We start from the raw sequence: 17,429 nt of genomic DNA on the forward strand, positions 1-17,429 counted from the left end.
AGAAGAAAGAAGAGAGGGAGTAGTGGGAGGCAGGGAAAAAAAGAGAAGAAAAGAAGAAAAAAAAAGGCCGGGGGCCTCTTTAAACTCGCTGTTTTGTCAGGAGCCCGAGCTGCTCTTCATGTGCGGCGGGGGCCGTCTATTTGCAGCGTGCTGTCAGAAGTTTCTCCCAAAGTCTGGATTAAAGAGATCCTCTAATGACACTGAGGCTGGACGACTTCAGAAAAGCGGCGAGAGAGGGAACGAGAGAGAGAGAGAGAGACAGAGAGAGCCAGAGAGAGAGAGAGAAACCTCACACTGCACCGCCTCCAGCCAGGCGCGCACGGCGAACGCACGCAAACACACACACAAACAGAGGCGAGTAAAAGGGTAAGAACAGATACATACACAGGGGGCAACAAGAGAAGAGACATACATAAACAAAGACGCGCTGTGTGATCTGCGCCCACACACACGCACACGCGCACACACACACAGATTGTTGATGTGTGTGTGTGTGTGTGTGTGTGTGTGTGTGTGTGTGTGTGCGTGCGTGTCTACTGATCTAATAGTAAATAATGAAGGAGGTGCTAACCTCAAGGAGAGGTGGACGGCCGGAGAGACGAGCGCAGAATCTCTTTTATCTGCACTTTTATCAAAGGTTCGTGGGAACGGTGAAGAAGAGTGAAACTGAGGAGGGGGGGAGAGAGGGAGGGATGGATGGAGAGGAGGGGAGAGGTTGAGGAGAGGGATGGTGGAGGTGGAGAGAGAGCCCCCCCCCCCCAACCCTAACCCCGCACCACCCAGAGGTGATAAGAGTGTGAAACTTTTTCCAAGCTTTTGCTACCTGTCTGTTTTGTGGCCTCCAACACAACATACACTAAAATGCGTGTGTGTGTGTGTGTGTAATTGGACGGAAATCAGCTACTGTAAGCCTGACCGTCCAGAGACAAACTGTGGACACATTGGGGAAAGAGAAGAACAAGAAGAAGAATTGTGGCATGGGAAAAATGAGAATGACAAGCAGATGACAGCGGGGATAGAACCTGATTGGATTGCAGTCACACCTTGATGTGGACACTGAAGACATGGTTTAATCCCAGGTGTCAGTGAATGCAGCCACCGATTAACATCCAATCATATGAAAAAATGCATTGCAACGGCGAGAGTTAAAAAGGGGGCCTGCGTGGTTACCAAGACAACACCATCACAGGCATCGCAGGTAACAGTGTGAGCTGAGACGCCTTCAGTGCTTCGATTCCTTGTACCCTCAAGTCGACTCCAACCACGGTGCTTTGACTTCACTATAGAAAGATAATAACGAAGCTGGGTGACCAGGATACAATACAGTGTTGCCACTTTTGAAATCAATGCTTCTCAGTCGGTCTTCATTTATTTACCAGGTGTCACATGGTCTCGCAGGGTTGATGAAACAAGGAAGTGGGAGTGGGTGAGGTCTCGGCCTCCTTTATTTCTTTATGGGCAGACGTAAAAAAAAAAAGAAAGAAAAAAAAGAAAGAAACTCCACTAGTTGAGAGCAGCTGTATTAGCTCATATGGCTAAATAAAAAAATTTAAAAAATAAAAATAAAACCAGTGACAACAAAAGCTGCGATCTGACCGCGACGGCAGGCGCGAGCAAAACTAGAACTCCCTCAGCGGGTCGCGAGCAGCGAGCGCTCCGTCCCCGTCCGTCAACTGCAATGTGCACTCATGTCCGCGCAGCTACGGGGGCGCCTCAGCCGGCGCTGATGAAAATAGTGAGACAATTACAGAGGTAATGAAGACATGCTGCAACCCAGTCGTGCCCACGGGGAGAACACGCTGTTCTCTATCAGCTCCGTCTCGCTCGGCGGCTGCGAGCGACGGTAGAAAGAGAATAGGAAACAAGTCGGGGAAGCTCGCCATATGCTGCCGCCGCTGAGCGAGCACGTGGCCTCAAAGTGTTTCTGTTTAGCAAATGTCACATTGGACTGAAGTGCACGGGTGTTCCGTGTGGCAGAAGCGAGCTAGCGCTTCTTGTCTATATTCTTTTAGTTTGGTTCAGATATTATTTTAGATAAAGCTAGTTAAAGCTTGGACCTAGCAGTGACTTGGCCGACTGTTAAAATAAATAGTTATAGGTTCTAATTTAATCTCTGACAATCAATTACTCAGATCTATACGTTTTGAAAGACCAAAGCGTTTTCAAGCTGCCTGGCTAATGCAACAGTGGAGATCTGGGTTTTCTTGATAATGGTTCTGATTTAGTTAAGTGTGTTTGTTTCTTTGTTTCTTATTAAGCAGGAGCCACGCTCAACCTACTTGTTGGACCAGAGTGAGCTGTGTCGTTAACTAACATGTACCTTCAAACCCTGGGTAAGAAACACAGCAGTTTGCAAGACTCAGCAATGTTACTCCTGCTATTATGGGTAAAATTAGCTCGAGTATTTCCTTCCATTGTTGTGTTATTTTTCCCTGTCAAGAACAGCAAACTATCTGAATCCTGACAGCCAGCTCGGTTCTTCCGTGTGCTGCAGTCGCCCTGAACTTTGCAACTGCCAAAGAACAGAAACTTCCAAGAAAAACAGGGATGTGTAATTTTTCAAAATGAAGATGTTAAGTGAGACCAGAACTAGTGGCTCTGGATGCAGCAGGAGATTTCCATGGTCAAGGCTGAGCAGTTTGAGCATTGAGCAATTCGTTTGAGTCAATTCATCTACTGCCAGCTGATGGTAATCTCTCGTCTCGCGCGTCCTATCCAGAACCCCCCCCTCCCAACCCGCAGTTCTGGTCTTGGATGGGAGTCAAAGCAGCGCTGCAGCGATTCCACATCCGTCTCTTTCTCTACTACTCCTTCTGCTCCTCTGGTGGTTGCGTCCTCTATCCAGACGTTTGGTCTGGCAGCCGTTCCGGGCGAGAAAGCACACAGCCCCTCTCGGTTTTTCTTTTTCCGAGCGCCGACGCCGTCGCCCACCTCGGATGACACCCGCGAACACGGAGTGTCTGCCGGCAGACAGTTGTGCTCTTCCTAATTACCAAATTCTCAAGTCTGCGGTGACACATCCGCACTTTTCTTCAAGGTTCATCCTTCGGGGGAAAGGGTGGGAAAAACTCGCGGCAGACTGAGGCGCACGGCAGGAACGGCGGCGAGGATGATTCCTTTCTTCAGGTGTTCCACCGTTGCTTCTGACAAAGGCACTTGCTATGCCGGTCTGCCTGCAACCCCGCTCACCCCAACCTCTTTTTTTTCCCCCCACATTGGTCGCGCGGCATTTGTCGTAAACCACATTAAAAGGAATATTAGCTCCAGGCCTTCATTTCAAAGGACAGCATTTAATCAGTTGTGTTGAAAAATGCTCAAACCTGGTGAGGCAACCTTGCTTCCATAATTATAATGAAGCAGTTTTGATGGCCAAGATAAAAAAGCTTCGAGCTAAAATACTGGAAAGCAGGGAGCCCGCCCTGCAATCCTCAGTAGTCAGAGTAACCTTTAAAAATAAATAAATAAAAAAAAACAAGTTGTGGCCAACTTGACTGGCTCTAATGGGCTTCTTTGGAATCAACATTAGACCTGCGGTTTTAATGAGAAATATCTTGTCCGCGCAGGGAGACGGCTCCAATTTCCGCGTTCCCCGGTTTGATCCTGGAATGTCGTCTCCTTTTCTTCTTCCCCAATAAACTGATCAAACAGGGCCAAGAATAAGATCACAGCCAGGCGGCGGTTGGCTTTTCTTTTTTTTTTGATTGCTGTTAATATTCCAGCGGATCCCGTAACCGGTCGGCTTCCTCGATGGTTCAAGGGGTGTGAGGTTGGGGGGGCGGGGGGGGAGCTCGGTGGAGGAAAGTCATAACTGGTCGTAAAACAACGGCTGCTGCTCAACAGACTGGCGTTGCTGGTGAACTGGAGGGAACTTTTAATCAGGCCAAGACAAATAAAAAAAATAAAAATGTGATTGGTCTAACGAATTAATGCATTCCGCCAAAAGTGTTGGAAACGACACAGGGGGGAGGGGGTGGGGTGGTGGGGGGGGTTAGCTGAGCAAAACTTCCACCAAACAAACGAGCGGTCCAAGGTTGACGCAGGGAACGCGGCCGTGCGCCGTAAAAGGGGTTTTGCGCGCGTGCGCCCGCGACAACTGCAGCGGCTCTTTGCCTTTGCCGCTGAGGGGGAGGGATGGAGGGAGGGGGGGATCCAACGCACCTGTTCTTGATCCGCTGCCGCCGCCGCCGCTCCTCCCCACAGGCAAAGTCATCCTTTCAACCCCGTCAGAAACTAATGCATATATAACTAAAGAAGCGCGGGCAAACTGCAGCTGCCACGGCTACAGCCTCCATCAACGTGCCTGAGTGTGTTTGTGTGTGTGTGTGTGTGTGAGACGGAAGCCCTTCTGCTTGTTTCTGAAACACTTGCATCAAAGCAAAAACCTAATCACGCCACATGCTCGCAGTGCACGGTGTCCTGTGCACACGGATACTTTTTCACAACTTATCCACCACAGCTTTATTTTTTTTTTTGTTTTTTTTCCCTAACGTATCCTTTGAAAAATGCTACAGGTGTGTATTCCTGGTGTGTGTGTGTGTGTGTGTGTGTGTGTGTGTGTGTGTGTGTGTGTGTGTGTGTTCGGGGATGAAACACAACTGAGAGATGCAGAGACAAGGGCACAAACTTAAAGGTGGGTCGAGTCCGAGAGTTTGCGAGACGGTCGTGGGGCCCGTGTGCGAGATTGACAGAGCAGCACTAACTCATAGAGGTGTGTGTGTGTGTGTGTGTGTGTGTGTGCACAAGGCCAGCAGTCGGCAGGCAGAGAGACAGGAAGCGCTGCTGTGGGGAGCAGGAACAGTGGTGCTGATCAAAGCTCAGGCGGGTGACACCATGGGCGGAGTGCCATTGTTTATTCACCAGCCACCTCTCTCCCTTTTGGCAGGGCGAGGTGAGCATGTGTGTTCGTGCACGCGTGCGTGTGTACGTGTGTGTGTGTGTGTGTGTGTGTGTGTGTGTGTAGACAGTTTGGGAAGAAGGAAAAAAGAGTTCGAAGACACAGAGTTGGAAAAGATAGAGCGAGTGTGTGTGTGTGTGTGTGTGTGTGGCTTTGTACCTTTTTCTTGGCAGGCTAATGTGGGCTTGAGTTCTGTCAGTTTTGGCAGCTGCACATTTTCAGACTCGCACACACACACACACACACACACACACACACACACACACACACACACATTCTTGCACACGTACAAGCGCGGCGAACGCCGCCCGCCGTGCACGCGGCCGCGCGAACACACCGCGGACTTAAGTAAATCCCGCTAACCTCGCGATTAAACTTCCCGCTCACCTCGACCCACCCCCACCCCCCCGCTTCACCCCCCCTTCAGTCAAAAGACAAAAGGCAACACATGCCGGGAAACAGATGACACGAGGAAGCGAATAATCCTTTAACCCCGACGCTGGCCGCGCTCCAGCGTGCACCAGCCAGCCTGCCTGCCTGTCCGCACTGGTTCACGCTGCACCGATACGGAAGCCAATCCGACGCCTTCGCGCTCGGAAGTGAGGCCGAACTGAAAGAAAGACGCACAACTGTCCGCAAGTCTGCCTCCGTTTTTTTTTTTTTTTTTACTTCAATGACAACGACTCCATGAACGGAAGCGAGAAGCGACCAGAAAGAGACGCACAACTTCCCGTTTGCGTGCGACAATGTGTTGACGGCGGGGACTGTGCACTTCCTGCTTGGAAATACACATTTATAATCCAGTAGAAGACGTTTAGTCCTTATTGTCGTTATGTCCTAGTCTGCTACTGTTGTCTATCTATCAGGCTGGAACCGTGTTTTTTTTGTTTACGTTGCTTCATTATCGCTGTTCTTTTTTTAGCTTTAGTTTAGTTTGTTTGATCAAGGGACAGTGTGTATTAATACAACAAAATAAAGTTGAATTTTCAAGCCAGTTGTCACCTGTAGTGCTTCGGCCATGATGTTGTCAACGGCTTCAGCGCAAACACAAGTAGATCTTGGCACATACAAATAAACAGGACAGGCGTTTAGCTGCGTAGCATAGCATTTTTCACTCCTGTTTTACAGCCAGGTGACCTTTGACCCTTCCAGGTTTCCACCTCCGCTTCATTGACGCTTGCTCTCGAGCGGCCCTGAGACAACTCCGGCATATGACAAGTGTGCACGCAGAGCTGCAGTGACTCGGACTGAGCTGAGCGGTCCCCCAAAAAACCAAATTGCAGTGCAAGAGCCAGGAGGGGCCCCACACGCACGTGAGACCCTTTGAGCTCCACGCACGCACGCATTATACGCACCGTCGGCACCGTGCAAAAAATACTCCTCCACCTAAATGTCACTTACACACACACACACACACACACACACACACACAGAGGAAAGCATATAATGAAGCATACTTAACTGTATGACTGTTGTTCTAAAAAAAAAAAAGAAAAAAAAAAAAGGGTTTTACGAGACACACAGGTCTTGGCAGTCAACGCCCACATTTAAGAAGTCGCGAGTACAGTAGAGCCGCGGCGGGAGCTAAATTCGGGCCAGAAAAGGCAGAACTGGGCGAGCGATGGCAGAGGGGGAGGGAGCGAGCGAGAGAGAGGGAGAGGGGGAGAAAAAGAAAGTGAAATCTGATCCAAAGCAGCATGCATGCAGAACAACTGTTTTGGGATTATCCCCGATTCAAATGTGCGGCTAACTTTGATGTTATTTTCTTCCCCTCCCATTGTCTGAAGCCCCCCCGCTCTCCCTCCATAATCCGGGTCCCTTTGAAGTGAGCGGCATGGAAACAATGTCAGCAGGCGACACACTCCCCGCGATGGCCCACTGACAGCCTTCCGCCGTCGCTTTCTTTCTCTTCTTTTCTTTATCCCCCTCCTCTCCCCCTCGTGCCTTTCAGCCTCCGGTTCACATCAAGTCTTCATTTCTATATCTCTGCCCTCCTTATTTACCGCGCTGGCGGGCGTAACCTCTTTCTCCTCCCCTCGGTTATTGGTTCCCTTCCCCGGCACGTCCGGCCTTTAAAAAGCAATTCAGTCATTAATTGGAGCCTCATTAGCTGGTGGGGGATCATAATAATGAGGACACAGATAATGCGAAGGGGGGAAAAAAAAGCTTTTGTCTGCTCCCGACACAGATGCCGAGGCCTGTGACTGGTAGCTGCAGCCGTGAGGCAGCATGCGCGCCAGTGAGCTGCGTCACCGGCCTGAAGGATTACAGGCAAGCGGAGCTACAACAAGAAGACGCGTCAGCCGAAATCCACCTTGTCAGCTGTTCCTGAAACAGACGGCGCGATCCATTGGAAAACGCGCCGACAAAGAAATATTTTGTAAAACGCTTGATTTAGCGTTGATGTGTTTCAGAGTTTCTGGGTGTAGAGAGAAAAGAATACAAGACCCCCCCCCCAAAAAAAAATGCTTTTACATCAGACTTTGAAAGACCTCTCAAATATTGCAAAAAGGTTTCGACGCCCTCCTGAGGTGGTTTTTCAGACGTATCGATATTTAGGTATATCGCAAAAGTGTCATGGAAACACTTTTTTTCAACCGCATTTACACGTCAGTGACGTACGTCGTCACGTGAGCAGTTCATGTCACGTGAAAATCATGCGTTATGTTTAGACGGAGGAGCAGATGGAATATTTTTTTTTTTGACAAGCAATCAAGGAGAGAAATATAACAACCATTCTTGACAGCAAATAAATGTAAACAAAGCAAAACCTTCCTGCAAGATTTTACGTGAATTACAGCTTATGCACGAACACCGGCAAATCGCAAATTTGTACTTTGTCAAAATTTTTACAAATATTGCTTTTGCAAAAATACTGTAATGGAAACACAACAAATGTGACATGTTTTGTAGGTCTTTAAAAGCAATTACAGTTTTTTGGCTGCAGGAAGGAAAACGATTTGCTGCTTTTTAAAGATGTAATACGTTCTTACAATTCTCGCAACTGTTCAACATTCCAACTGTTTCCCCAGTCAAGGGTGGAGCCCGGGAAGAGCTATTCCAGCTCATTTTGGTTGCGCGGGGTGTTTTAAAGGGGGCGCACGGTGCAGCGACTGGGCTCCAGGGCCTGAGAGGAGAGGACACCCTAAAGCCGGGGCACTGTACTCTGCGAGGCAGCTGCAGCCACAGTCAGACAAGGTTGTATTTGGAAAAATGCCCTGATCTCAGACACAACAACTCTTTATTTAGGCAGCCACACCCAATCAACTGCCACTGTGTCTCAGTCTGGTTGCTAGGGCACGGCGGCAGAATAAAAGATCCTGGGAGCCCTGCACACAGGAGGAGGAGGAAGAGGAGGAGGAGGAGGAGTAGGCGCAGCAGGAGGAGGAACTGGGATGGAAGCAGGAAATAATATACAAAATTCCGGCTTGTCTATTGATTCTCTCGTGACACAATTTACATAAGCAATCCTTTTGATTTTATCGGTTACTATAGTAGCATAAGGGTTGAAGAGATGGGGTAGGTTGAGTGAGAGAGTGCGACGGCGGTGCTGCCGGGACGACACGATGTGGGACGTGAGGTGCAGCAGACAGATTTATGAGCTTCAGCCAGACACAGAGCACACACACACACACACAAACACACACACATACATGTGCTCCTCTTAAACATTCTGTGAAGTTTGCAAGCTGCCATAAAAACAGGACAGCGACCGTGCAGACGCACTGCAAGCGCGCTCTGACAAAAGACACTGGCCGCTCTGTAAAAGTCTAAGTGCCCCCCCCCCCCTTCCCTTTTTACTGAAGGTAAACATTTGGAGACTATTGCAATAAGCAATGACAGGACGAGAGAGAATTGCTTTATCCTGAGTTATGTACAACAAGTCAGGGATGACATTTACATGATGAACAAAGTGGGAAAAAATGGGTTTTACCTCAAAGTAACCAATCTTACTCACTGTGATCAGTTAAAAAAAGGCAATTAATTTTTGGATAATCTTGAATAACTGTCGCAACCCACTTATAATGTGTTTTATTGTCATCTTTTCTTCTATTACGCAGTTGGCAACACTGACCTTCATGGCTTGATTGGCGTCGGCGGACATGCGCCTCCTCTCCCCATCCCATCGATCGCTCGTCTCCTTCAGCCGCTTCTCCATGGCCTGCTGCAGGCGCACCGTCTCCTCCTTGGAGTCGCACACCGACGTCTGCAGCTCTGCAATCAGCTGGGAGAGCCACACATAAGATATTTTTTAACATGTGATTTCGGACCCCGGGAAGAACAGTCGCTGCTAAGGCAGTGACTGACGGGGATCCATAATAAACAAATAAACAAATAGATAAAAGCACACACGTTGACTCTATTAGATCTTTGTGTTAAACAAGGACTTGCTGAGAATCTTTGATGTCAACACAAATATGGCCAGACAAGACAAAATGAGGCTCCAGACAGTTGCAGTTGTTGATGTATAAGTTAAACACATAACTGCAGTGAGACGATGAGTAAAGCAAAATGTGTTTCCCACACGCACCAAAAAAGCTGATTTCATTTATTTCACTGGTGTTGGAAAAAAAAAAACAGACTCCCATCTGAATGAGAATGTTTTTTTTTTCCAGATTTGGCATGAACTGGGTTAGCGGTGACAGTCACCTTGAAGCGCAAACAGAAAGTCTTCTCTCTTTTTTTTTTTCCCCGAGACAAGACTGAGAAGCGACGGGGAAAAAGAAAAGGCAGGAAACACAGGAAGGGGGGGGGGGAAACAAGTTCCCTTTTTTTTTTTTGGACGAGCGCAGTGACTTTGTGTCGGTGAACTCGCAGTGCACGGCGAGATGAAAAGGAGCTTTGAAATCCTCCAGTCAAAATTAACATTCTATTTAAGCTACCACTGGAGAAAGGCGAGGGGAGGAAGATGAGAGAGAAGCGGAGGGGGGGAGAAAAAATAGGAGAGAGGGATGAAAAGTATGGGGAAGGAAGGCGAAAGAGACGGGGCGAGGGGGCTGCAGGGAGGCGGGACTTGGGTGAGGCGGCATAATTGTTTACCGTGTTGGGATTCTGGAGGAGCAGCAGCATGGCTGGAATTTTTTTTAATTTTTTTTTGCAGAGTGTGTGGGAGTCAGAGTGGTGGTGGTGGTGGTGGTGGGGGGATGGGGGGGGGGTCAACCGCAGATAGAAGCGGGGAGAGATTAGGCATATTCTGTCGGTGGGAAAAGCCACATGAAAGCGAGACAAACTGCAAATTATTATGGGGACGTCATCCCTGGGCTTCATAATTACGTGTGGACGACTGGATGGATTCTCTGCATCTGCTGGTGTTCAGCCTCGGGCGCGACGGTGCTCTAAACTGGTGCACTCAGCTGTCTGTCTTATTTTTTCCTGCACACACACACACAGTGTGCAGCAGCTTTTTTTTTTTTTTTTTTTTTTCCGTCTGATAGCTAGCCAAGCTTTTTTTTTTTTTTTTTTTTTTTTTAAGTCTGTAATTGGTCTGTTGAGACTTGTCTATATTCCCAGCCTACTCGCATCTCTGTTTTGGGGCTAAAGGCGGGCTTACCTCTCCCTGAACCTGAGGTAGTCAAAAAAAAAAAGAAAAAGGAAAAAAGAGAGGTGGGAGTGGGTGGAATTAACAGGGCTGACGTTTGTTCACCTGTTTGTATGGTAAACACAGACGTGGATTGGTGATAATAACTGTAAGTAAAGTACGTGGCGGTTAAATAAAATATAAGTGTGTTTTCAGGCGCCCCCCTTTAAGCGGTGTTACCTTGAAAGAAAGAAAAAAAGAAAAGAAAAGAAAACGAGACCCGCGCAACTGCTCTTGTTCTTGCAAAGTGCTGGACACACACACACACACGTGCGCGTGCAAATTCCCACCGGGCCGGTGTGGGAGTTTCACTCAGTCAGAAAACACTGGAAGTGCCTGCATAATTAATGGCGCAAAGTGCGAAATGAAAGTTTGTAGCCTTACACACTTTTGGAAAAAAAAGTGGACTCTATTATTATTTTATTATTACAACTTTAACACAGCAGAGGTGCGATCCAGAAAGAGAGAGAGAAAAAAAAAAATCTATATTTCTGTATCAGTAGGTGGATGAAGGATGCACGTAGAAAGAACAAATGCGGCAGATGGTAGCTAATGAATAGTTAAGAGGTCAGTCATAGGCAGTGTTGGCAGGCCTCAGCAACGGATGACGCGCAGAGACAAATTGGGTATTTCTGCGAGGAGAAACAACTCCTGACCTCCGTCTTTTTTTTTTTTTTTTTTTTTTTACTCCTCCCTCTTTGAGATTGCAGTATTTCCGACGCCACTTAAACGCTGCCTCCCACCCGACTTCCACAGCGGACAGTTTGGAAGATTAATGATCGAACCCACTGACGCCTGATCATTAAGTGGGATGTGAGTGCAGAGTGTCGGGTTCACAGGTCCACCTGGGAGGCAAGAGAGACACCTAACGTACAGGATTGGATTAGTCAGTGGGTAGAGGCTAATCAAAAGCGCGTCTTTTAAACAGAAAGGAAAAAAAAAACGACAAAAAAAAAAGACATAGGAAGAGAAGAGGATGCGAGCTGTGTAGGCGTGTAAAACCCTTCCGCTCCGACGCTGCGCGTTTCCGGAACCCCTTGGGAACAAACGTATGGCGTGGTGTGTTTTTTAATTGGGCTGTTAGCCGCGCAGGAGAGCCGCATTGAACGACGCCCCCGAGTCAGATATTGAGGGGTCAACCACCGGAGGTTTAGCCTTTGGGGTTTTCGATAGGACCCCCGTGTTTACGTTTGACAAGAGTTGGCCCCCAGGGTGTGGGGGTCGGGTGGTGCGGCACCTTTTCCTTTTAAAACAAAGCCGCTAAGTGCCCTGCGACAAATAGGCCGCGTTAATGAAGGGTATTAATGTTTCGCGCTCCACGATGGAGCATGGATGGCTCTCTGGCCTCGTTTTTTTTTTTTTTTTTTTTAAACTGTGCCGGCTTTGCGTCAAAACCCCCCCAAAAATCAGAGGATTAATCGCTTGATTAATCACTTTTGTCTGCGGTGGCGCACCACACGGGCCGGGACACACACAAAATAAGGGGGCAAACGTAGCTGAACTTTTGCGCGGCACCCCGACACCCTTCCGATGTCCCGTCCGAGTTGTGCAACCTAATAGGCCACTGTTTTCTCACAACATTCTGCTTCGTCAACTTTCAACTCGGCACCTCTGCCCAGCCGGCCTGAAACAGTGGGAACAAAGGAAGGACAACAGCACCACCGCCCCACAATCCCCCTTTTTGGTTCGCTCCTTCGGGCTAATGAGCGTCAGCTACGGGCAGAACGGTCGGGATATTTTATTCGGCACTCAGGGGTGTTTTCTGAGATCTTGAGAACCAGTTTGGTAAAAACCTGCCCGAACATCGGGAGACATGTTTCCGAATGACAGCGATGACGTACGACTCGCTGGTAGTGGGGTGGGGAAGAAGTTTCAACTGCTCTCGTTTGGAGGAGATGAGCCGTCAGGGGTAAACACACGGTTCACTGAGGATCGACGTGACGCGAGGGAGAGACACAGGTAGAGAGAGAGAGAGATGAAATAGGGAAGCAGCATAGGTCACAGGGAGCGCAGGGGAAAACTGGAGTGCTGAGAGGAGTGGAGAGCCAATCAAACGGGCTCTCAAGAGGCGGTCGAGATCTTTTTGATGCTGTTCAGGAATGTCGAAAAGGCCTTAAGCTGTTTCTGGTGCAAATACCTCCACTGTATTTGTTCACTGTTCTAATATGTTATTATGATAATGACAATAATGATGGTGATGATAAGTTAAGACAAACCCTGGCAGAAAGTCTGGGAAGGAAAGTTACATTTCGCTGTACTTAATTGTACAATGAAAAAAAAAAGGAATTCAGATTCAGATTGTCCGCTGTCCAGGTCACCTTAGCGTAGAAGGGTTTAAGCTGATGCAACTGGACTGGTCGAGCTATCTTCATGCTAACTAAACCAGTCCAGTTGTCTCAAATTATACCCTTCTACACCTTGGCAAAAAGGCAACCAAGCTGCCAGGTGCCAGGTTAGTAAAGGTAAAAGTTGAAGGACTGGAATCTCAGGCGCGTCTTTTAAATTCAGACTCACTCGTGAGTGGTAGCCAACAAAAAACTTCTGCTGGACAGTTATGGCACTGCCGATTAGCAGGCGTCCTTCCCACGCACTCTACCTACTCCCCCGCACCTCCACGCTCTCTCTCTCTCTCTCTCTCTCTCTCTCTCTCTCTCTCTCTCTGTCTCTCTCTCTCTCTCTCATACTTTTGAGCAGTTCAACAAGAGGGCTGTGAAAGGAAAGGGGGCGAGGGAAGAGGGAAGTGATTACCTGGGCAGACTTGGCGAGCTTCTGGCCGTACTCCCTCTCAACCTGCTTCAGCCGGCTGTTGGCCTGCAACGAGAGGGCGGGGGGTGGGGAGGAGTCGGGGGTGGGGGGGTGGGGGGGTGGAGAAAGAGCAGGGGGGTGAGACGGTGGCGCGCAGATGGACGGATACACAAAGAGACGGACTGGCGAAATTAAATCTTCTGTTGGGAAGCGCACATGCCACCTTCTCAACACACACACACACACACACACACACACACACTTGTGTTGACCCCGGCCCTTTGGCAGCGGGTCCCCTCGGTGCAGACCTGTGCCACCCCCTCCAACGCCCCTCCCACCCTTGGCACCGGACCCAGTCCCAGTGTTGATGCTTGCCAGCGGCGACTGATGGGCGATCGTGCGCAGCGGGCGCCCACCCACCCACTTTGATCGGCCGCCAACAATTCATCACTTAACCAGGCGAGAGGCGGGTTGGGTGGGTGGCTGGGTGGGGGGGTGTTAGACTGTTGCTGCTAATTAGTAATAGGGCCGGGTGGGGGTAGTGGTGATTGGTGGGAAAGACGCAAATGAACAGAGACGTTGGTCGGAAACGCTCGTCGGAAACGTTCATCCCCCCTGCTTATTTTTAAATGGAGGTGTCGCTGGTAGGGTGAAGGGGCGGTGGTGGCGGCGGGGTGGATTGGACTTGTAAGAATCAACTGAGTCTCCACTCGGGCTGCTGTCGCCCCGTGCCAGGCTCCCGGCGAGAGACAACGGGGTTGTGAAGCGGCTGGAATTCGAACACGGACGTCGATGGCCCGTCAGGGCCCCTTAACGAGGCGAGGGGCCGCTCATTGTGTGGGGACATTGGTAATTATCGAGAGGAGCGAGCTGGCGGACCCGAAGCAGCGAGCTGTAACTTCCCCCAACGTCATCCCGTGACCCCACGTTTAATTAGATCAGGCTTCATTCTTTTATTTATTAGCATGAGGCGACGTTAGCATTTTTTCGAATAAAGGTCCTCACACACCGGGAGCGAATTGGCAAGGCGAATAATTTGTTTTTGTTTTTTTTTTCAAACCTCTTGAAGTCAATACAACCTTCCACACCGGGAGCAAATTTCCGCAGAGCGAAAAAGCGGCTGTTATTTTTGGGCTCTCGTGTCGAGCTTTGCGGAGGTGGCTGGACCTCTGACCAATCAAAATGATGTTGGCATGTCGATGACGTCACATCAAAACTGTCAGGACATCATCACTTAAGGACGTCGTCGATGCCATTGTTTTTCCATCGGCGGGAAAAAAAGGACTCCAAACTTTATTCGCTTAGCAAATTTTATACGCATATTTACCTCGCGCTAGGTGTGTGCAGGAAAAAGTTGCATTTTTGCGTTATTTGTGTCACTTCGCCTATTTCTCGGTGTGTAAGGAATTTTAGGAAAGTCGGTGGGCGTTTGCTAAGTATTGATTGAAACAAGCTACAGTAAAGTGTGACCTTGCTAACCTGTAAAAAAACACTATAATTTTTATCAATACAAAAAAATGAAGATTCAGACCATTGAAACCCAAGTCACACACACTCACGTCTTATTCTTTCTTGTCCCTGCTGCCACTGAGAGGCAAGACAACTGGGGAGCAAACAGCGTTTGACTGAATGCAGCTCCCCCCCGACAGCCGTCAACACCGGAGCTCCCCCTCACACCCCTTCCTGAAAAACAGCGGCGTCCCGCTCCAAAGTGGACACACCTGTCACCGCGCAAACACAAGAGCCGTCAGCGAGGACTCGGGCCGTGTCTTCGAGTGCCAGCCAGCGCTGCTTTGAGCAGCGGCCCGCTGGTCCCCGGGAGGGGCCTCCAAGAGGCTGATGATGAGAGGCTACATCGAGCTGAGAGGGCCCAGAGGAGCCTTTCTACATGTAGTGGCAAAACCTTTCAACATGTGTTTTAACACATATAGTCCACTTTCCTGTACTTTACCACATGGAACGAGGAATTCCGGTTGTCAGACTCGCAGCTTTCCTTAAAGAAATTCCAGGAGCGTTGCATTGCGGTTAACTGATATGTTTATTGAAACTGATGAAAAATAGTTTTAATGCAGAGGTCAAAGTAAAGGGGCTATGAGCAGATCCAACTTTGGAAAAACTGCGGTCAACGACGTTATCGCCGTTTCCTGTCTTTCCCGTCACCACCTCGGCCACACACTCCCCTCACCCGAGGACGGACAGCACACCATTATGATCATAAACAAATACATTCTGTAAATAAACTTAAATGCGGAACCTACGTTACATTTTTTTTTTCTTGTTGTTTTATAACAGTATCGCGTGAACAAGACTTTCTAGTTCTCTCTTGTTGATGAATCCCACAAAACACACAAACAAAACCAATGAGATGCATCTGAGATCATAATAAACAAGTTCATCTATTCAGGCTGGTGTGATTTATTGTTTTGGTTACCGCAAACCACCAGGAAATGTTATTCTTCTGGGTACGCCATGCAGAAACAACCATTTGAGGAAGCCAACTCGTGTACCAACTAGTGCTGGTATCTTCCGGAAAGCTGAAGTGCCGCATTTTAATCAGGCACTAATGTTGTGGTGTGCGTTTTAGGTGTTGTTGCATTTCCATTCGCAAAATAAAAGCGATATTTCAAAAATTTCAGTACAATTTATCGGGTGTTTCCACTGAATGGTGTGAATCATTTGGAGGAACTACTTGTGGTTTGTTCAGCAAGTCGTGCTGATGGAAGGACGCGATTCTCACACACACCCCAAACCGCGACAAGAAGCGACTATTAGTGCGGCTACTTTTGGTGGTGCACCATTTATGCCTGTGACGAACACACACCTTTTGGAAAGACAACAATGAAGACAATGAAGACAACAATGAAGGCTTAGAGCTTAAACGTCTCAGTCATGAGTCATTACTGGGGAAAAGTGGAAACATCAGAGAGGTGAGGATTTCCAAACAGTCTAAATTGAGACTAATTAAGCCCTTAATTCCTTTCTTTGACCATTCCCAACCACTCTACCTTAAAATCTTCATATCTGATACAAAAACTGATGAACAGACGCTGATATTACTGCAGTCTGGAAACCAACAAATTCAATTTCCTTGGCTTACACTTGGAAGGTTTTCAGAGCAAGGCACGCCGAGCCTCATCCGAGACATCTCAGAGGAAGGTTTTGCACAGGGACATTTTAGGATCAGACTCACGCTGCAGCATCACCTTCACAACCGACTATGAGGTAACAGGGCGTGCGTGACTCGCTGCGCCGCGCACCGCCGTGTGGGCTTCGCATGTGAGCGCGATCATGGGAAACATATGGGGCCTACCGCCGACATCCGCACAGGCTCAGATGTTTCATGAAAACATAAAGAGCTCGCTACTTGCCGATTCCTTTTACCTACATCCACTCGGGGGAGTTTAGCAGGAAGCGTTACCCGCGCCATGCATTATACAAGTTAAGCATCCAGACGTGCGTTAAATATGGCTGGAAATAGATGAAGATACTGATAGTACATGCAAGGCGGGAAAATAGCCCAGCAGGACTGTCACAGATACAAAGAGAGGAAAGAAGAAAAAAGAAAAAAAAAAATCAAGATTAAAAGCCCAGGTATGTGTGTGTGTGTGTGTGTGTGTGTATGTGTGTGTGTGAGTACTTTCAAAGACACTACCTGTGCCCTGCCAAAGGCATTTTGGTGCTGAAGGCACTTTGAGGCAGTATCTGGCTTTTGAATCGCCTCTTAATCCTTGCTGTGCGCAGAGCGGGCCGCTTTGAAGTGCGCGCGTGCGCGGAGGGAGGGTACTTCTGGAAGTGTGCGTTTGACTGTGTGTGTGTGTGTGTGTGTGTGTGTGTGTGTGTGTGCGTGCGTGCGTGCCTGCGAGAGTGGAAGTGGATAAGAAAGGCAAAGCATGCGCCGCTTACGGGAGCCTAATTAATAATCTGCAGTGGGAACGGGGCCAAACACGCACACGCACGCGCGCACACACACACACACACACACACACACACACACACACACACACACACACGCGCGCACACACAAAAGGTGCGCAGATGCACTTTGAGCAGCGACATGCACACTTGTCACAGTTACTCAAACACACAGGCGATGGTCAAACAGGATGCACGGAGGTTAAACACACACACACACACACACACACACACACACACACACACCCGCTCGCTTGATTTATGAGCTGCGGATGGAAATTTGCTCAAGGTGTTGCAGCG

General features: G+C 48.7%; 1 protein-coding gene across 1 annotated transcript in view; it reads right to left on the minus strand.

Annotated features, from left to right (window-relative positions):
• Nucleotides 1-17,429, minus strand: part of cep112 (centrosomal protein 112) — a 91,327-nt gene that overhangs the window by 14,111 nt on the left and 59,787 nt on the right. The window contains exons 22-23 of the mRNA XM_076024111.1: nucleotides 13,221-13,283; nucleotides 8,970-9,119 (exon numbers count right to left, since the gene is read on the minus strand). Coding sequence (XP_075880226.1) covers nucleotides 8,970-9,119; nucleotides 13,221-13,283 — 213 coding nt within the window. The remainder of the gene's footprint in view (nucleotides 1-8,969; nucleotides 9,120-13,220; nucleotides 13,284-17,429) is intronic.

This window comes from Nelusetta ayraudi, unplaced genomic scaffold, assembly GCF_046127955.1.
Source record: "Nelusetta ayraudi isolate G7.1 ecotype Tasmania unplaced genomic scaffold, CSIRO-AGI_Nayr_v1 ptg000016l, whole genome shotgun sequence".
Taxonomy (NCBI): Eukaryota; Metazoa; Chordata; class Actinopteri; order Tetraodontiformes; family Monacanthidae; genus Nelusetta; species Nelusetta ayraudi.